Genomic DNA, 20,808 nt, shown 5'->3' on the forward strand with positions numbered 1-20,808 from the left:
TTGTTGCACCAAGTGCAAGGTCTTTCCAGATGAAAAGATATGTTCTAACATTTAATCCACTGAACCAGTCATCTCATTTTTCCCCCGCTTTAGCTCTGCTTCAGAAGATAAAAAATCTCTAATATCCTCCCTCACCTGTAAGCAAGACAGCAAGGTTATTGAATAATGTGGAAAAAATACCATAATTTGCATCCTCCCAGAGATGCTCTAGGAAACGCCTACTGTAACAAATGAGATTCCCCAACACTTATTATCCCTATACAATTTCCAGATCTTTCTACCTGTGCCGCTATGGAATAGTAATAAAAATGATCTCATTTCTCCTTTCTCCAGTAGTTACAGGATCCATAAAGACTTCTCTCTTCCTTTAGAAAGCCAGTAAGAGCACACACATCTTACTGGAAAAGAAACCACATCAAGGCGTGAGATTTTCTGAGATTTCAGATCACTTTTAACATAGCTGGCTTTGGGCTGGATGTTAATTCGCATCACTTGCTACATCACTTTTGCTTCACCCACAGAGATCATCATCTCTATGAAGAACCAGCATCCAAAGATGCTCTGCTGCTGCTGCACAGTCTTAAAATAACCTGTCTGATTAGACAGCTTGGGGCCAGTTGTCCTGTGGCCTCTAGGGCAACCGCTCATTTAAATAAGGGCTGAAGGATCTGACAATTCATTTCAGGATAGGTTTATTTTCCTTTTATCCTTCCTATGCTTTCCAAATTACCTGTCTGCTGCTCTGTGAGAAGCTGGGCAGATCTTGGCCAGAAGACTGACCGGTGCTGACTCACCCAGCAGCACTGCAGAGCTTCTGGGCAAGTTCTGCACCACCCTCCCCTCTAATACGAATGAGGGGAAACGGCCTCAAGTGCACCAGGAGCGATTTAGATTGGATATTAGGAAAAATTTCTTCATGGAAAGAGATGTCAAGCATTGGAAAAGGCTGCCCAGGGAAGCAGTTGAGTCACTGTCCCAGGAGGTAGTTAAAAGTCATGTAGATGTGGCACTTAGGACATGGTTTAGTGGTCAGCTTGGCAGTTGGGTTGCACTTGGACTCAATGATCTTAAAGGCCTTTTCCAACCTGAACGATTCTAACTCAGAAGGATTCACTGACTGCTGAAAGGCACAACCAAGTTGCCTGCACGCTCACTGCTGCGGGACCTCTACACCTCCTTCTCCTAGGGTTAATCTCTCTTCCCCTCCCCAGAACAGCCTCCACTCCCCTCCCCACACCAGCTGCACAACACCCTGTCCCTGTCAGGCCAACTCCATGGCAGCTCTGAGACCTGCGTAGAACCACTCACATCTAAGCCTCACAGTTCTGAACAGCTGTTAATTACTCTTTTGGATGTTAAATTGCTCTTTAAGGCCTATCAAACTAACAGGCATTAAGCCCACAGTGGTGACAGGCTCCGCAGTTACCTGGAAGATTTTATTAGTGTTCCTGCAGACTGATGCACATACCAGCTTGGAGAACTGACTGCTTCTTCTAACCCTCCTGTCCCGAGTAGCCAAATACATACCTGTTTATCAGGTTTATTGCTCCAGAACAGCTACAAAACCAATTTGGGTTATACATACATGCCCCTGTATCTGCTTTTTAACTGCGATAGTATACTTGAAGCCATGATGGTCTAAAGGTAGACAAGAAATGATTTTTCAGGGAACACCAACTTTATTAAACCAACCTTTGGACTTACATACTAATTTGTGACTTCTACACAGTCATGTATCATATATGCATTGAGGATGCTTTGATCTTTTGCTTAAGATGATTACTTCAACATTAACAGCAGCACTGGAGTTGCTGGATACATTACTGTCAGAGCTTGATGTTGCAAGTCTTTAAAAAAAATATTTAGTGAATCAAAGCCACCTTCACAACTCATCTAGACACTTAAAAAATTAATGCATTAGCAACCCAGTTGCTTTCCTTGCTTCCTTAACAGAAATAATGTGGCTTCTCCTCTTAAGAAAAAAAACCACCATAGCTATACTTGTAGGTACATATTCCCCATAGAAGCTTCCTTCTCCACAGGAAGAGAGAAACGAATGCAAAGCTGTCACCAAGACCTGGAAGAGAATGAAAACTAGATTAGAGAAAAGCTCCATATCTTTTCCTGTACTTGCTTGATTAGCCCAGCCTTTTCCCTCCTCATCCCTGAAAGGGCTGCGCTTCATCCAGAACAGAGCACTAGAGTCAGCCCTGACACCACAACTCGATTCCAAAAATACTCCTGCGTCTGTGCTGGCAATCCTAGGTAAGAATACAGGTGTCTACAGGACAGGCAGCTCAAACTCCATTTTACAGAGTGCATTGCATTTGCACATGTAGAAGATACAGGTGCAGAGGATCTAGAGTTTCATAAGCCATGTTACATGTAGAAGAAACAAGAGACCTCTCTCACTGCAAGCTCAATACTAAACCCAGTATTGCAGCAAGATACAAAAATCCAAACAAGTATTTGCACTACTCACTTTTCAAATCACAGTTTTGTTTTTCTGCCAGTAAAAAAATTGCTCAAACTTCTATTTTTTTTTTCAGTATTTTTCGGGTGCATCAAAAAGTTTCAAAAAGAAACAAAGCTGTTTAGAGGAGCTTTGCCTAAATAAGCTCAGAGAGAAGATTACGTGATCATGCCCTGGTCAAAGCAAAGACACAAAGTCTCAGCAATACCAGTTCAGAAAATACTTCGCTCATCATTGCTTTGGGCAAATTTATTTCCATTCAGTAAGGATCTTGCTCTCAGGTCAGGAACTAGAACAGGAAAGAAGTTTTTTCCTGGAGGAGGAAAAAACAAACACACATATCCTTCCCCACCTCCAACAAAACAGATTCACTTGGGTTCTGGGTTAATTCTTTTCAGGATCACATGGCTTTCTACAGGACAGTTTGCAGTAAGCTAACACTGACCCTCGGGAGGTGAGATGGGAGTGGCTGTTACAAGACTGAAAAACTGAGGCCTGAGTTGTTATTTCAGCCTTCCCATACCCACCTCTGTCACACAGCAGCACGGAGGAGCTGGTACTTCGCACCATCAGTAGGGCTGTAGTCTCTTCACAGAGCTCATGTGTTCAGCTGTGTGCATGACAAAGCCATGTTGGTAGAGTAACACAGGCAAAAGCTCTCCACGTCCCCATCCCAGACACAATTAGCTAAGCCAGCCAAACCCCTCGTTTTCCTCCTGACACGCCTACACACAATGCCACCCCACAAGGCATGAGACTCTGAATAGGCATTAATTAAAGCTCTGGCTGATCTGCAAGCATGCGACAGATAAAAGGAGCTGGTTTAAGGTTAATGCTCATCCACTAATTTAGGGTTGGGTTTTTTTCTCCATATCACCTCCTCCAGTTACAGATAATAAAAGGATGAAGCACATTTAGCAGGGGAACAAGGGAAGGGAGGAGGGCAGCATGCCCGATAGAAGAGCTGGAGCTAAGAAAGATGGGTCACGAGCTGGGATTCCAAGGTCAGGGCAGTACCTGGCAAAACCAAGAGGAAAAAAACTGTCGTACCTATAAATGTTGCTGAAGCCAGTGGCTCACCAAGGGTCCAGAGGCCTGTTTTGATCCAACCTTTCCCTCATGCCACCCAGCTGCACCCTATTTCTCATCTCCTTCCCTGCATTCTCCCCCAAGGCCCCTTGCAGCATGTCAGTCCCAGTTCCTCTGCCCCTGCCCACGCAGGCCCCCCTCAGCCCCCCGTGCCCTAAACCCAGCCCCCTGCATCCCCCTACCCCCGGGTAGCCTCCCCCCATCCTGCCCACCCACACACCCCTTACAGCCCCAGACGCCAAACCTCGGTCGGACTCACCCCCCTCAGCCCCCGTTCCCCCCACACCCGAGCCCTCAGCTGCCCTACCCCAGTCCCCTCAGCTTGCTCCCATCCCATCCCACCGCGCTCCCGCTCGCGCAGGCCCAGCCACCCCGAGGAGGAGCCGCTCGCCTTTGTCCCACCTCCGGTGGCCAACAGCCAATGGCAGCGCGCGGTACTGCCAGGGAGGCGGCGTGCGAGCCAATAGGAAGGCGCGTTAGCGGCGCTCCGGTCGGTGTGAGCGCTTCCCGCCCTGAGGCGACCTGAGGAGATCTGAGGTGGCGGGAGGTCTGGGCCCGGTTCCAGCCGTGCGCGGCCGTTCCCCGGCGGCTTTCGGTTTCTCTCTCGTTCCCTCAGCGACGGGACTTGCTGGGCCGAGGCAGAGGGCGGTGGTAGTCACTGCCACGAAAACTCAAAGTCCTGAGGGCCCGGCTCTCCCGGCTACATTATTGTGGCCCGACGGCACGACTAAGGGGCAGCGGGATGAGCATGGTATCACCGTGAAAACAATTTAAGGGAAAACAAACGAGAGAAAAAAAAAGAAAAAGAAAAAAAAAGGAAGAAATAAGACCAAAAAAATATTCAGGAGAAATAAAAATATTTCAACAGTTGAGCTGAAGGTGCTTTGGAAGGTGAATTATCATAATTTAATATACAAGTTAAAATACAATGCTTTCTGAAGGCCAGCTGAGTAGCTGTATCCTGCCGTTTTAAAGCAGTAATTTGGTTCCTCCTGATGGGCAGCAGTTTGCAAGAAATGCCTGCGTTAACCCACCAGCCTGTTGGGGAGATGTATTTCCCATGATTTGCCTGGGGAGGGGGTTTCTGACGTTGCTGGAGGCTTTCCTCTGCAGGACCAAGAGGAGGGTCCCGTCTGAGGGGCGAAGCCGGACAACTGGCATAGTGAGTACATAGGGAAACTTAAGAGTTCAAGAAATGGAAGCTTTTTAATCCACCCGCACGCCCATGCATTTCATTCTGACTGCACAGCCCACAGCAGAGAAATATGCAAGTCTTCAGTAACTGGTGGTGGGAACTGTGAAAAATTCAGCTGGGAAAAGCTGCTTTGTAATGACTAAAAAGCAGCCCTGCACACTGGAATGCAGTCTGAAGGGGGACAAAGAGAAAGGAGAAGGGGCAAAGCAGGGAAGAGGGTATTATACCAGCTCCTGCCAAGGGGGTTGAGCAGCAGGCTTCTTTTACACTGTCTGGAATCAAAAGCTAAGAAGTATTTTCAGGAAGCTGTAATCCTGCCCACAAACAGAATATATTTGTCTCCTTCCTGGCCTGCAAACATGTTTCTTCAGCCTAGCGCTAGCTTGCTCTTTTTCCACACTATGCCATTTCTCTTGCCTCCCCTCAAAAAAATGGACAACTTTATTGAGCAGATACCTCCATAATCAAGGTACGGGGAAAGACTGTCCCCCTGCTTCTTTCCATAACCTCCAGACCTCAACACTTAATCATGCCACACCTGTCACATGAGGCTCACTGACATTTTGTATGATCAGAAATATTTTAATGCACTTGAATTCACATTTAAATAATTGCTGAGTAAGATTATATATATATATGCTTAGATTTTCTTCCCCCCTGGGATCTAAAGCAAGGGCCTGTAATTTTTTGTGTTGTCCATAGCACACAAAGAATCCATACTTGAATGTAAACATTTATATACTAAAATCTAATGTGATGACCCTGTGTTTGCTTCTCATTCTGCTTGGTCCATAAACGAATATATTCAGCACTCCCTGCCAAGCCAAATGCTGTGCTTTGGTAACTCATTAGTGCCACCTCCTCGTAGAGCCTTTCATGGTGACTTGGCCTGTTCATTTCAGCAGCACTGGACAGTTTGTAAGTGGTGAAAACTCAGCCCGGGTTACTCCAGCTTCCTGGATGTGATGCAAGGTGGCAGTGGGAGTTGCCTTTGATTCTCCATTTGCTTGATAAAAGCAGAACAGGAATTCCACATGGAACTAAGTAGTAAATTTATTAAGAGCTCATCCACCATCCTAATACTTTGGCACACCACTTAAGGCTGTTTAAAAATACCATAAATGAACAAAAATTAAGAAGCACACAGCTAAATCCCAACCTGTTTTCTGACTACAGAATAGAAGGCATTTAACCCTTCCTGTTCCACTGTTGCTGGTGAAATCCACAGATTTCAGCTCAGTCAAGTTCCCTTCCAACAGCCCCTGGCACATTTCCAACACAATGGACTCTTTTACAACTGGGCCTTGAAGCTTTCATCATTTATCAGCTGAATGAGGGTTGAGAAAGGGTTTATGCCATCTGGGGATTACTTCAGATGGACACTTTCCAAATTTCCCAGGCCATCATCCCCTCTTTCCTTATAGGGTTTCTGGTCCTCCAAAGTTGTCCCTAAACTATTCCATGCCTTGACAACGGCACTAGATTTTCCTCATAGCTCTCACTTTTCCACATTTCTTGGTAGCATTTTTTCCCCACATTCAGCCTTTTTTTGGTGCTTTTCATTTCCTCATGCCTGAGAGAGAGGTTTGATCAGCCCATAATCCATGCACTTTGTGAGGCAATCACGTGCTACATTAATGATGTGCTGCTTCTTGGGGTCATCTTCTTGCTTGCCGACATACGTCAGGATCTCCAGGAGCTCAGTCTTCACCATCTTCATCGCTAGCTCTTTGTCAGCACTGATTAAGTTGAAAGCGATGACCAGCCCTCGGTGCTGTACTTCCATGTTATCATGCAAGCAGAGCCTCTGCAGGATTTCAAGCCACTGGGTGGTCTTCAAGGGAGAAAAAGATCATTAATGTTGATCTGAAGAATACTTCAAGCAAAAACATGAGTTTGGCATGGCATTTCTCAGCAAAAGGAAGTGCAGGGACTCACGTCTTCAGTGCTCCTGTCATGTATGGCTATTTGAGTCTTTAATTAAGGAAACCTGACTCCAAATTTTGAAACTTTTTTTTTTTTTACACTGAAGTCAGAAGCTTTCATGGCACTAGCACCACATGAAACAACTTTCATGTTTAGGCTGCTTTATAATAATCTCTGTGCAAAGAATATGCTCAGAGTGTTGACGCAGCTGACATGACCAAAACCAGACCACCCACTCCCCCAGTTGATCTTGCTGAGCCCCTCCTTTGGCTGGAGGAATCATTTTTATTCTAACAAGCCCCAGTGTCCAACACAACAGGTTTCATGAGTTCTCAACCACAGCTCTTCACAGATACTCAGTTATGCAGGGTCTCCCTCCTCAGGACCTACAGATCTGTGCAGGAAACGGAGGTGGTTTGGGGTCTGTAAAGCTCGGTAGGTATCTATCAAGCCCTTCTCACTTCTGAGTGAAACAAGGTTTGTATTTCAGGTCATTTCTCAAAAGCTTTAGGGGCCTATAGAATAATATTCTGCATTCCTAACCTTGCTTGACAGTTAGCATCCTGGACTTAGCTTGAGGAATGGCCATGCAGAAATGTTTCAGCTCTGAGATGAAGTCTAGTTTACTTTGTGCAGGGACAGGCTAGAGGCGTGCACACCCAGGTCTCAACTTCATAGAGTTCCTCACTATCAAACTGGTAGACTACATCTTCCTTTTGAGAGGCATTTTCATGATGGAGCCACGTCCCTTCAAGGGTACGTCTACATAATCAGACTTATGGTCTTACCACTTCAGTCATCTTGGAGCAGAGTTTTTTTTGTGCTGCTGTAAGCATGGCCAGGGCTCCTGATGCCGCAACCTGGAGTTTCTCATCATCCTCACCACACAGTAACACTACCAACTTCAGCCGGTCATTTCCATCAGCCACAAACCGCTCTTGAACCTAAAAAAAACCAAACCCCTCCATGATACCCAGAGATAACACATTGAGGAACACCTTATCCCAGGGGCTCGTGAACCGGCACATGCACTCAAGTTTGAGATGCCCAGTGAGTTACCTCCTTGTTGACCACCAGGTTGCACATGCACTCTGTGGCTGCCTGTCGTATTTGGTCGTGATTCTCAAACATATAGTTTTCAATATCTGGCAGAGCCCTCTCTTTGACTATCTTCATCCTGTGTGGAAGAGCAGTCAATTAAAATGGGACATGTCATGGGACAAGCAATAACCAACAGACGCAATATTAACTGCAGACAGGGAAGGACTTGAAACAAATCAGTGTCATGAACTCCAGTGCTGTGGACATCTGGTTCATTCCCTATCTAATGTAGATTAGGTTCACATCTTTCCTCTTTCTAGAAGAAAATGTGCCACTCTTCTCTTCCTAGCTATCTTATTAATCTTTTAGTTCTGAGATCTTTTGTAGCTCTGCCAAACATTGCTCAAACTGACCAGTCTCCATAGTCCCACTAGAAAAGTGTTGAACTGAAATTCACATCCACTCCTGGGGAAGAAAGAAGGTCAAAAAGCAGTTAAACTCACCGAAGTTTATCACTTCTTCCTGAAAAGTTAGTGAGACCTAACAGAGCTTCGTAATTCTGGAGGCCATCTCTCTCCGTGTTCAGCAGGCTGACGAGGGGTCTCACCACCTCATATACCTAAAAAGAGAAGGCATGTCACCGCTTTCCCAGCTCTCAGATCCTGGCAATTTTCATTTGCTAAAGGAATTATGTTTGGGTTGGTTTTTTTTTTTTTTTTTTCTCCAAGCTTACCCTCTCCCCTGGGAATGCTATGTCTGGATTGGAGATAGCAGCAATTTTTGCCAGAGCATGAGAAGCCTTTATCTTGCCAACTTCTGTGCCTTCCACAGCCAGAGGTATCAGGGCCTAGTAACACAGGAAAGCATTCAGTGCTTCTGAGGAGATTTACAGGATTGCCTTAACATACTAAAATAAGTTAAAAATATCCTAAAGATGCGTCTGTTGAAAAAATGGGTCTGGACTGTAGCCCACAGTGATGCTTTGCTTTTATTCTCAAGTAGGCACTACGCCAGAGCTTGTAGCTCACACACAGTTGTTCCAAGGTTGTCTCCTCTTTGGGGGGTTGCAGAGACAGCACTGGAGTATCAGTGTGGGCCCCAGGGGCTACCAAGGCAGCTCACACTTTTCTGTCACCGTCCCTCACTGCAGACACATCGCAGGCTCCCAGCAGACGTTAACTGCCCGTCAGGTTGGGCTGCAAACATAAAAGTAATCACCTTTCCACCACCTTGAGCAACAATGGTCCCACGGTCCTTGGGGTCTTCACACAAGGCAAGAAACACCCTGCGGAAGCACAGCATCACTTAGTGAAACAGCCACGTGGGAAAGCAATAGCCAGCATCCCTCATGGAACTAAGGTTTTGCAGGGCTGCCTGATCCACCAGGTAAATTACAGATGTTTAACCCAGTGCCCATGGCACTCTCAGAGGAAGAAACTAATGGCACAGTAAGAAGTTTCCAGACCCGTAAGATGAAGTCTATTCCAGCCAAACCCAGCAGAGGACTAGAAATTTGAAATGCATCCTGGCAAGGCAGCCCTGTAAGCTAGTTTCAAGGTCAGAACATGGATTTTTATGACATTGCTTAAGAAAGAAACTTTGGGTTTAAATCTTTTCTCCATCTCCCTTTCATCCCTCCTCCACAGGGGGAATGCACCACCCCACAAAACAGGGGGCCAGCCCAGGCACCCATCTCAGTGGCACAGGGGCTGGCCAGCACTCCCAGCTCCCACAACAGCAATGGAAACACCTGGCGATGAGCTCCTTGCTCTGGTCCGTCAGGATGGCACTGTCCGCCTTCACCATGCAGGCCAAGGCAGAGACTACACCGGCTTTCAGCAACCGCTTCACCCGCTTCACCACAAAATCCTTCTTGTCCTGAGGGGGGACATTAGAAAGGGATTAGCCCCTTGACAGCTGTCACCCTGGCTCACTACAGCTGAGCCTGGTGGGACAGCAAAGCCATTTCATCCTTGGAGACAGGAGAGCTGAGGTCTGTGACAACGAATGCACTAAAAGTCTTCAGATGTAACATCTCCTCCCAGCTCCCCAGCCATGGACAGCCTACCTTCGGATGCTCCTCAGGCACGTGCTGCTTGGAGAATTTTGCCAGTTGCACCAGCTCTGGGACCAGCTCCTTGGTATCATAGCTGTTGGTACAGTTCACCAGTGCAGAAGCCACAGAATACAAGATAGTCTTGTCACTTGCCTGCACAGAAAAATAAAAGCTTATATGAGGGTGAGGATGACACAGCAGGGAAGCAGGCTCCTTAGGACTGCCATCGTGGTGGTCTGCACTAGCTGAAGTGTTCTTAGGGTTATCCCCAGCTTTACAGCCCAGGGCAGGGAAAAACAAAAGTTTACGATCAGACTGTCTGACATCATCAGATGCTACAACACCTTGATGCCTTTGGTTTTCATGCAATTGCTGATAGTAAAGGTAAGAGCAACCTTCTTCAGCCTTGGGAGAAGAGCAGGATGATAACAACCTTGAGGTGTCTCCATGGCACTGGCAAAACTGAAATTTTGCTAAACTAGAAGTGAGGGGTTGGGGTCACAGCTCCTCCTGCCTGAGGAAACAGTGTTGGGCTGGAGAGCTGGGAGCACTTGATGCTACCAGAGGAATAAGGGAACAAAGTAAGGAGATAGACCTTGGCTAATTCAAACATAGCTTGCAGGGCTGGCTCATCTTCAACAAAGTCATCTTTCACATCTGCATCGAGGGTTAGATACGCCAGCCCTTCCACAGCCCATTTCCTGGTGCGGGCATCAATGCTGGTGTTGCACAACCATCTAGAAGAGAGAAAAACATCCACATTTCTATCTTGGGAGCCAGGAGTAATTTCTCTAAGAGAGAGGAAAAACAGATATTGAGACTGTTTCAGGCCCAAACACATCCTCAGGTTCTGCTGCAGTTCCTAAAGACCGTGGATGCTTCGCTTAAGACATGACTTTCCTCCCATGGCCCAGCTTGAGGGATCTAAATGCTGCAGGGGAAGACAGACTGGGACAGCTACTCAGCACTGCTCTGCCTTCACCATCACATGAAACAAGTGATGCCCTGCTACCCAGGACAATGATCACCCATTCAGTCACTTCCTAACTTCATCCAATCTCCTTTGTTAGTCCAGCTGGTAAATTCACCTTCAAAAGTTACTTGCACGTATTGTAGATGCGCTTGATAAGGCTGTACCAGTTCTGGCAAAGAGGGAGGCACCATGTCTGGTGTCTCACATGAGCAGCGAGGGAAGAAGGCTTATCTGGATATTGAGGCAGGAGGAACATATGGTTGCTTTAGGCACAGAAGAGCTCCAGGGCCCGGTGCAATGGCTCTGGGGACACTGTCAGCTGTCAGGCAGCAACAGTAAATGAAGGCAATGTGTGGGCAGGATCTCTTGAGAAAGGTACATATTGTATTTTGCAAAGTATAGAACAACAGAAGAAAAAAAGTAAAATCACTCACTTTCGGCACTGTTTGGCTAACTTCTCCGTGGACCCCTCAGCAAACTGCCGCAGTCCATAATCTGTACCTCCCGCCGAGCCCAGCTTGCAGAGACCCTGAGGAGGATGTAGAGGATACACCAGGTTCATTAATCCTTTAGTATTGCTGCCCTAAAACAGCCTAATCCCATACCTAAATGTTGAAGTCAGTTCTAACAAAGAGGGTAATACCCAGTAGATGTTCAGCTTGAAGCACAGCAAGGTGAGGTTTTGTGCTCTTGCTGGGTGTCTTTAATGGAAGATTAACCAGTTTTGCCTTCAAAAGGTACTGATAATCCATGTACTGTCCCGGTCTGCCATGTCCCTCTTCCTTGTGGGGGAAAGCACCATAAACCATTCCCCAGCCGAGGTGAGTGAGCCCACCATGTTCCCAGGACCTCCCTCTGTCCCAAGCCTGGGGTTAAGCTGGTGGCTGTGGTGGGCAATAGAGACAAGGACTGCCTTCCTTACCACCAGGGCTCGGATTTTGATCTTCTCATTCTTGGTCTTCTTGTAGATCTCCTTCAGGAGCGTCACCCCATTGGAGATGATGAAGGAGGCCCGGCTCAGCTTGGTGGAGGCATGGATAAGGGCTTCCACAGCCACCAGCTGGTCAATCTCCCTCTCAGAACCACACAGGGCAACCATCATCTCCATGACTCCCTTCATGCCAAGCAGCTTGTTGCCTAAGTCAAAGGGCCCTTGCAGAATTCCAGACACCATCTGGATGGCATGGAGTGTCTTATCCATGTTCTGTGGGTCAACTTTGCTCCTGCATGGAACAGAGGGAGTAGCATGTTGTAGTTATGTAAGTAGTTGCTTACAGTTCTCATTCCCTTGGGCAGGGAACATCCTCCCTCAGACTGGAAACTGAGCTCCACTACTGAAATATGTAGTTATCTGGGACACAGCTGAGCCCAAATTCCTGCAAAGGCTGTGACCCAGCAGATAGGGGTAAAACCTGAGGATCCCAGCAGGATCTCAAGCAACTCATTATCTCCCAGGGCCTCAATTTGGCCTCTAAGTGAATTGCAAGTGCCTGATCTCATCCTTAGGACCTCCTGCTCCTGTGCCTCTGGGCCAGCTCAGCCCCACTAAGCCAGCCCTGACTCACTTGATGTACTCCTCGCAGATCACCCGGTAGTTGTCACGCTCTGGGTCGCAGCGCAGGTCATCATAGAGTTTATTTAGGAGGACAGAGGCAGTCAGCTGGGTGTTCTCTGTCAGCGGCAGGCAGTTAGGCATCTCAGGAATCTGGCCCACCACTTTCAGTATCTTTTTTAAGCCTGGAAACAATGGAGCAATACAGAGGGCAGAGGGTCTGTACAAAACTCAAGATATCATTTGTTGATTTCTTGCAGTGAAATAGCCAGCTTGCAAGGTTTTCAATTACTTTGCAGCCTAATCACATAAGCTTTAAACAAAGACGACACTCAGATATTTAATGGTGAGGAGCTTCTGCTGGTGAGTTTGCAGCGTCAGGCTTTTATCCAGCTCTCAGAGAAGCAAAACTGTGCATTTGGTCCCTGGCTGGATCAGTTATTTTTGTCAGGAGGCATTAAACCTACTGAACTCCAAGGCTGGAGGCTCTGACTGAGGAAAAGTCAGCAACTTCCAAGTGATTCTGGATGTCTTAAACTTTCTGTTGCTAAAGTGTTATTAAATAATTTCCACCAAAATGGTAACACACATACGCATTGGAATTAGTATAAAAACACACTCTACAAATTCCTCACCCCCTTCCAGTTTTAGAAGGGACCAGTTTAAGGATCCAGCAGGCTCAGCAGGTGCTCATCTGCCACTAAGCTAGACAATTTCTCCAAGCCAAATCCTCCCAGCATTAGCAAACACACTGGAATAAACTAACCAGAGAAGTTAAGTCTGTCCTTTAGAAACTGGAAAGTCCTTGTTCTTATACACAGGGGGTTTTCTCTTAATCTTAATACTGTTTCTGCTAATAAGTCTAACTTCACTCCAGGCTTGTATGCACCAAAAAAAAGCCAGAGAGGATTTACGTTATAGAAAGGACCAGTTCTACGGGCATTCAGGCAAGAGTACACAGCTCCACAGCTCCCAGACCAGAACAGGGTGGAGGGGAAGGACTCACCATTGTCTATGACAAAGATGGTTCGGCTGTTGTCTTGGTCATTCAGGTCCTTCCTCGGTATATTCTTGTTGAGGAGGTTAAGAGCTCGGTCTCGCCCTTGCCCAGATACTTGCTTACTGACCAGCATATCCAGCAAACGCATTGTGATCATCCTCACATCTTTCTTGGTATCTACACAGAAGCAAGACAGTGGCAGACAGTTACAAGAAATCACCTTCAAAAGCAAGTAAACACAGTGAAAACCATTCAAAGCCATTGCATGGCTGGAACATAGGTATTTCAATTAACACCACAAGGGTAAGAGCTGTGCGCAGGTTGTCATCCTGGACAGCTGAAGGTGAAGTCCCCACTTCACCAACGAACAAGGAGCAGAGCCCTCCCTGTTCATCCCAATTCTCCTCCAGCGAGACCGAAGGACCATTACCTAGCACTACAGCCTCCTCCTTCCCATGATGCTCCTCTTTCCCCTGGCCCAGCAAGCAGTCAGTGATGGTCTGCAGGAGGTTGCAGACAGCCAGGGAGATTTCTTCATTGTCTACTGACATCCACATACAAATGTTGTCGATGCCCAGGTAGTGGAGAATGGCGGTGGCCTGGCCCCAGAAAGAAGAGAGCAAGGCAGCCGTTAGCAAAGGCCGTTTCTGCCTGCGCCTGAGGAAGGTCAGGCTCAGCTTGTACAAAGAAACTGTTTTCCTGGGCGAATCCTGAGTCAGTACAAGGCAGTTTTGCTTTTCATCCTTATTTTCATTGATAACACAACAACTCCTAACATCTAGAGTTGCCAGCAATGCAACAGACTGTTTCCAACAAGGATTGCTGGGAAGAGCACATCTGGGTTTGGAAGAGGCTTTCCTGCAAGCATGTTAGCAAAGAGCCTGTTTGGTGCAAGAAGCCCGTCCTGGCTGTGAGCAAACCCAGCGTTACCACACAGCCTGTCCCGTGCATGGCAGCACATCAGTAATTCAGGGGAGGCATGTTCAGAAACACGCTGACCTAGCAGGGCTCGCAGAGCAGCCATTTTGCGTATGACAACAGAAAAAGAAAATAGGTCTCCACTGTACTGGATTTTTATGCAGTAGATTTGATTTTCATTGTGTTGCAGTTCCCCCCACTCCTTTGCACCATTACACTGATATGCATATTCATTTTGCACATGTCCATCTCCTGCTTCCGGTCATGATACACAGACATGGCTTCTTATGAGCTGTTTTACACTATATGAAAACTAGTTTGGTGTAAAGTAAGTCATTAGCTGGCTCAGACCCCTGGGAGTTGCCTTAGGACACTTCCCAGGAATCTTAACTTCCCTGTAGATCCTCCCTGCTTTCCTTCATCTAAGCCTTGGACAAAACCTTCCCAAAGTTAATTTTTTGTGGTTTTTCTGAAACCTGTGATGAAGGACATGGATTTGACCCAGCTGTGCTCACCACAACTCATGTGGCAACAACTCATCACAAGTTTTACTTCACCAGCACATGTGAAGGTACCGTAGGGAACATGACCAGCTTTGACCCCAGAGATCAGGAGCACAGTAACAGGGGCATTTTCAAGATTGTTAACCCCACTTGCTTATTTGTACATTTTTCCCCCCCAAATTTAAAATTTTATTTGTAGGATTTAATTTTTCCCCACTGCTCACAAGCATCATGAACTATTGGCATTTTCCACTCCCCCAGGTGCAGAGCCACAGCAGTGAAGGTCCCGAGTACCCTGTTGCTTACCCGAGCCTTATGTCCTGTGCACATTCCCGAAAGTGTCCTCACAGCTGCCAGGATCAGCTCAGGATTTTTGGTTTCTATCAGCTGTAGCAGCAAGCTGACCCCATTGTTCTGGAAAATCCTCTCGGCACCTGCTTCCTCCCGCCCCAGGACTATGAGGTTGTTTGCAGCCTGGGTGGGAGGCAGAAGAAGCAGAGGTCAGTGGCGCAGCCCCGCTAAGCAGCCTCCAGAACACCTCTGGGATGTCCCGGGGGGAGCTGGGGGGTGGCCATCCCCTGGCAGATTCAGGAGACCAGCTCAAACACCACCAGACAGTTTCTCCAGCTGGATCTGGGGATCAGCTCTGCTCTGCCCAGAAGTGGGTCACTGCTTGGAGGGAAACATGGGGAAGGTGGCAGAGATGGGCCTGAGCAGAAATGCAGTCTGATCCCACCTTTGGTATTTTGGAAGGTTGGTCCACCTTCCCTCAGCACAGGGGCAATGCCTCCTTGGGACATTTCCCCTCTTGGTTGTCTCTCCGAGTGCAGTCCATCTCCCAGCCCCTCACCTCAGCCCCCATCCGGGGGAGGTGAGGAAGGGAACACAGCTCCTCGGTGCAGCCTCTGACATTACACAGCAATTTTGTCAAGTCCAAGACAGTTTCCTCACCTTTTCTCGCTTTTCTTTCTCACTGTTCTCATCCAGCAGGATTTCAAACATCTTTTGCACCCGCAAGTCCGTGGAGAACTGAATGCGCAGCTGTGCCAACAGAGAGTGCATGGAGCATTGAAGGGAGAAAAATCAAGGAACAGTTTTCCTTTATTACTTCAAGGACACCACAGACCCTCAAATCACAGAAAATCTCAGCTAAATATCAAAATAGGCATCACTTCTTGGCGATCAGCATCGATTACCCATCTCAGACAGGTCACAGACAGAGCCAAGCCTAAACCATTATTTCTGAGATCTCACAGTACATACTCATGCAAGGACAGTTACCTTTACAATGTGAAGATAAGTCAACATGGCAACTGACAGACCCAGCCCAAAGCTGCTCCAGTTCCTTGCCAGGACTTTACCAAAAGACACTCAGGACCGGGCCAGCCTCAGAAGCGAGCTGCCACACTTTTTAATTTAACTGTTCAATCCAATCCTCAGATTTACGTGCATCAAGTATGAACTTCCACTTAACGGAGCCTTTTTATCCCCCTACATTGCTATAAGTTTCCAGTACGGCCAACAATCCCTCAGCACAACCCAGAGCAAGGACTTCCCACACCTGGTCTGTGAACCCAGGGCTGCTCCCTCCAGCATTTACCTTCTCCTGGATGTCTGCCCCTAGCCGCCTCAGGGTCTCCTGGAAGTTTTTGTTGCGGGGTTCCATGGTGGCACATTTCTGAACATCTTTGAACGCTTGGTCCAATTTCCCCAATTTTTCCAGAGCTTGGCTGCGCCGGTACAAGGCTTTGATATCCGAAGTGTTGATGTCAATAGCTGGGAAAGTGACCCAAAACACAAGGCATCAGAGTTTGCATCTTGGAAATTTCCTGTGTAAACTGTGATTTGCTTTACAGTGACTACAGCTCCCTGAGACATAGTTATTAACATCGTGAGTGTATCCGTACCTGATAAGCACCGATTGCACTGACACACCAAATTGGTACATCATCTTTTGAACACCCTCCATTAATTCCCTTGTGGCCTCACATGGGTGTTAGTGGACATCAGGAAATAACACCACAATGCCCCAAAAGCAGATGTGAGAGCAGGCTGGAGCAAGCATAGCCAGAAACACAGCTCGTTCCCAAAACAGCCCCCTCCTTACCTCTAGATGCGTCCGAGGCTGCCTTGGCATATTCCTCCTGTTAAACCAGAAAGGAGAGACTTGTTAGCAGTGGGATAGCAGAGCATGTCCCCCTTGCTGATGCACATTGTCACCTCCCTGTTCCCACTTCCTAACAGGACACCCCAGCCAAGCCAGCAGCAGCCTACAAAAGGAAAGATGGGGGCTTAGGTACCTTTTCATCCCTGATGGAAGGGAAGAGGAAAAAGGTCAGTGATGCAGGTAAGACAACATGTGCTGCTGCAGTGGCAGATAGTGGGCAGTGAAGGAAGAGGGGTTGCTCACAGCAGCCTATATGCAGCTTGTTCTGGGTTGGTGTCACTTCTGGATTAGTGAAAATTCAGGAACACGCAAACAATCTGCTAAAATCCCACAGCAGGTTGCTACAAGCTGACTGCAGGGAGCTGAGGCAATTTTGGTACAGATACCAATAACTTTTTATTTTGATAAGTATCTGTGCCTGCTTCTCTTGCGCTGGGACAGACAGCAAGAGCAATGCCTCTGCGTCCCAACCCGTGGCTTACAGAGCTCCCCTGCGATCATGGAGCAGGCTGGCTGCCGAAAGCTTTTACTTCAAAGTGATTAATTGGGACTGTCTCTGAGCTGAACCGTGGCCCCATCAGGACTGAAGCAGGGAAGCAGCATTACAGCTCCAGGACAAGCCCAGAACAAATAATTTCAGACCAATTCACAAACACCCCATTCAATACATGGACAAACCATGCAATCCACAGCTGGTGAGCACCCTTGGCTGCCTCCCTGCTCTTTCTCCCCTTGAGCACTGCCCAGGCCAGCCAGGAGCTTTCCTCACCTTTTTAAGGAAACATGCTGCCCTGTTCCTGTACAGCACCGCCTGCAGCGCCTTGTCCTTGTTGAGCTTTATGGCTTGAGTGTAGCTTTGAACAGCTTTCTCGTAGTCATTGGCCTGAAAATATTTATTGCCCTCCTCTTTCAGCTGGACGGGATCCTCCATTTGGAGAGCTTTAAGGAAAAACATCAGTTTGTGTCGCATTTTCAATGGCCTGTGTCACCAGGGTCACCTGCCTACTCCACTGAGTTTTGCCATGAGACTGACACACACATTAATGAAAGCAGCTTACCAGGCTGAAGAGTTTTGAAAACGAAGACCTAAATCTCTCCTCAAGGCTGTGGCTTTTCAGAAGCTTTTCCCACAGCTATAGATCCTTAGGAGTCAGTTAATGAAAGGGAGAAAAACAATAACAACCAAAAAAAAAAATATTAGAGGAGTCCGTCAGTGCCACGGAGAGTCTGTGAGGCTCAGGAAAGAGCTCGCCTCCCGCTCCAAGTTTGGGCAAGACCTGGCAGCTCCTGCTGCCTGTCAGCATCACCTGTCACCACAGCCTGTCCCCCTCCTCGTGCTATATAGTGCCTGGGGAGGGCTCTGAGCCAGGGCCCCGGGCAGCCAGCCCAGCTCAGGGTGGGGGGTACCTGCATGCAAGTGGGCAGCACCTCCCTGCAGCAAAAGGGGATCCTTGCCTGCCTGCTGGGGTAAATCCCAGCTTCCCCCTACCTACAGGGCTGCCCAGGGTGTGGGGAGCAGGAACAGGGGGGTTTTACGCCAAAAAAAGCCCATGGCTGAGATAGCTGACCCCCGTCGCAGTGCTCAGACCCCTTTTCCCATTCTATTTTGGGAAGCGCGAGACAGCTGAGCCTCAGGGACAAGCAGCCCCATGCCAGCAGCTGCAGCAGTACCCAGCACCTTCCAGAACACACTGGGACAGAAAGCAAACTTGCACCCAGCACCACCTTATCCTTGCAGGGCCTTTGGGTGGGATTTTCAGCGGGGTGGGCTCTCACGTCTGGCACTGCCACCTCCGCTCACTTGGCAGCCACAGACAACAGCTATGCCCAGGGCATACCAGCCCACTGCTGTGAGGAGTGTCTTGGGACTCAATTTGAAGAATGCCAGCAGACACAGCAGCACTGAGCTCCAAAAGAGCTGAGCCTTTCAAACCCCCGTTTCTCAGGGGTCACAATCAGGAATTCTGCTTTGCAATTTACCTCCCCAAAATGCAGGCTGTGCCTTCCCGAGCGTACCCACGAGCATCCCAGCTATAAAGCAATGGGGGAACTGGCGGTGGGAATGGGGCAATGACAGAGGAGTGCATGGGCATCAGCTCAGTTGCTCCAACGAGGCTTACACTGCAAAACTGAGCCATAGCACACTTCCACACTGAGACACTGCCAAGAAAAAATATCAGCAATCTTTAGCACTGGTGATCTCTGTTGTGGCTTATGGATCTTATGCAGCAAGAATTGGCACCAGACTGCCCTGGTCAGTCTCCTGTTTATTCGTCCTGCACTGACAGCACTGCCTGGCCCTTGGTGTCCGGGCCAGGTGATCGCAGAGCAATTTGAAGGTCCCTTCACAGCACATCACCCACACAACAGTCGCAGGCTGCTCCGGCAACTTTACCTGCTTGAGGGTAGGCCCAAGGCACGAGGACCACATCTGCGGAGGGTGCCAGAGGCCATCTCTGCCTTGGACAGACTCAGCACAGTGGCTTTTCTTGGACTCACACAAACTAACCCACCAGAAACCCCTTCCCGCATTGCTTTAGCTATAGGGAAAGGGTCAGCTTGCTTGTTCAGCACGCATAGTGTCTGTCCATAGCACAGCCTTCCTCAAGTTATCCAGAACAAAAACTTCCATTTTCACAAGCGTCAGCACTGCAGGTACTTCAAGGAAATTAAGTTATAAAATAAAATTGTCTCTGATGCTGCTAATGCTCAAGGCAAAGCTAAGAGCGCCCTGCGCTCCCCTTGGCCTGCATTTTTGGGCAGGGTACAGGGGGCTGCATGGCAGAGCAGGGACAGCAGCCGCCCAGGACCCCGGGAGCTGCCTTGTGCCTGCGCCCCCACAGCTGGAGCAGGTGTGTTAATGCACCCCGAGAGCCCCGGGGGGGGGGGGGGGGGGGCGGGCTGGTAGGGCAGGCAGCCTCAGCAGCGAGTGCGGGGGGCCCTCTTCAGGCCTCGGCTGAGAAAGCATAAAAAACCCTTTTCCTAGAGAAATTCAAGTCCCAGGGAGGACAGCCCCCGGGTTGCTGCAGCAAGACATTTGCAGGGCCACAGCTCTCCCCGGCTGCAGGGGGGCAGAGAACCCCCCCACGCATCTTCATTTCCCACCACGCCACCCCAACAGCAAGTAGAAGCAGATGAGTTTCACTAAACCCAGCCCTGGGATTCCACCTTACCTCGTGGCTGCAAGCCACCTCCTAATGCAGGGAACTGGCAAGGTCCATGGGGAAATTTCCTGCCAGAAAATCCCAGGACAGGCTCCAGCATCTCTAGAGCAACAGCAGGGTTGCAGAGATAGCTGTGCTCAGCACCCAGGGCTTGAGCTTTTCTCCAACAGAGCATTAGAGACCTTCTCCTTGGGGTAGAGATGCCTCCAAACCCCTAGCACAACGTTAGGGCAGTTAGTGTTTGCATAAAGCTCAGTTTCAACTCTAGAATAACACCAGAAATTATAATTAGAGTATTTTTCCTCTATTCACATCATCAGCTGTTCTAGCAGGTACTCAGACCTCACCAGCTCTGCAGGGGACCACAGGTCTACCCGGCCACCCCAAACACAAGCTGTGCTTTTAAAAAAAGATAAACAAACCTGACTTAGAAATACAAAGAACTCTGCAATAGAAGATGGGAATAGCCTCCCCTCTATCTACTACCATGCCAACCTAGCTCCATTTTTCAACTAGCTTGTTTGAATCTCCCCAGCAGCAACACCACCAAACTCACTCAACTTGGGCTCTGGTTCTGTTATTTACAGAGCCTGGAGCCCTGGCATTGCTGGCACCTGTGCTAATTAATGGTCATTTAAAGACAGCTGGTGGGGGCTGCTATAGAACTTTTATTCACCTTTGCTTTGTTGCAGCTCCTGAGCAGGCTCTGGTCCTTCTGGGTGCTACCCCAGGGTAGGGCTGTACTGCAAGC

At 48.3% G+C, this 20,808-nt stretch overlaps 1 protein-coding gene and 1 long non-coding RNA gene across 3 annotated transcripts; both read right to left on the reverse strand.

The window, feature by feature from the left end:
• Positions 1 to 1,658: 1,658 nt before the first annotated feature.
• LOC308054940 lies at positions 1,659 to 3,717 on the reverse strand. The gene is made up of 3 exons (XR_013924313.1): positions 3,524 to 3,717; positions 3,001 to 3,083; positions 1,659 to 2,077 (listed from the first exon to the last, which is right to left on the reverse strand). It is a non-coding gene; the product is annotated as an uncharacterized lncRNA (long non-coding RNA).
• A 2,075-nt stretch (positions 3,718 to 5,792) lies between these two features.
• Positions 5,793 to 20,346, reverse strand: UNC45B (unc-45 myosin chaperone B). 2 transcript variants are annotated; one of them, XM_080367673.1, is made up of 20 exons: positions 17,952 to 20,346; positions 17,663 to 17,832; positions 16,834 to 16,870; positions 16,327 to 16,502; positions 15,678 to 15,767; positions 15,033 to 15,200; positions 13,736 to 13,904; positions 13,312 to 13,482; positions 12,319 to 12,490; positions 11,676 to 11,976; positions 11,188 to 11,282; positions 10,376 to 10,517; positions 9,793 to 9,933; positions 9,475 to 9,602; positions 8,943 to 9,009; positions 8,458 to 8,571; positions 8,228 to 8,343; positions 7,743 to 7,860; positions 7,472 to 7,627; positions 5,793 to 6,591 (listed from the first exon to the last, which is right to left on the reverse strand). In XM_080367673.1, exons 2-20 carry the CDS (start codon positions 17,822 to 17,824, stop codon positions 6,325 to 6,327), a joined length of 2,790 nt encoding a protein of 929 aa, XP_080223799.1. In that variant the 5' UTR covers positions 17,825 to 17,832; positions 17,952 to 20,346; the 3' UTR covers positions 5,793 to 6,324. The 2 variants fall into 2 exon arrangements, with proteins under 2 accessions (XP_080223799.1, XP_080223798.1); XM_080367672.1 differs by having other exon boundaries at positions 17,663 to 20,346.
• Between the last annotated feature and the right edge of the window lie 462 nt (positions 20,347 to 20,808).

This window comes from Falco punctatus (genome assembly GCF_963210335.1).
Source record: "Falco punctatus genome assembly, chromosome: 1".
NCBI lineage: Eukaryota > Metazoa > Chordata > Aves > Falconiformes > Falconidae > Falco > Falco punctatus.

What these genes read in the sequence shown, in the direction of transcription:
- UNC45B (XM_080367672.1), bottom strand. Translation starts at nt 17,863, where the DNA reads ATGCGACACAAACTGATGTTTTTCCTTAAAGCTCTCCAAATGGAGGAT. An exon ending in AGCCTCGGACGCATCTAGAG is followed by an intron (nt 16,503 to 16,833) that starts GTAAGGAGGGGG and finishes TCACTTTCCCAG; the next exon opens with CTATTGACATCAACACTTCG. An exon ending in AGAAAGAAAAGCGAGAAAAG is followed by an intron (nt 15,201 to 15,677) that starts GTGAGGAAACTG and finishes CCTCCCACCCAG; the next exon opens with GCTGCAAACAACCTCATAGT.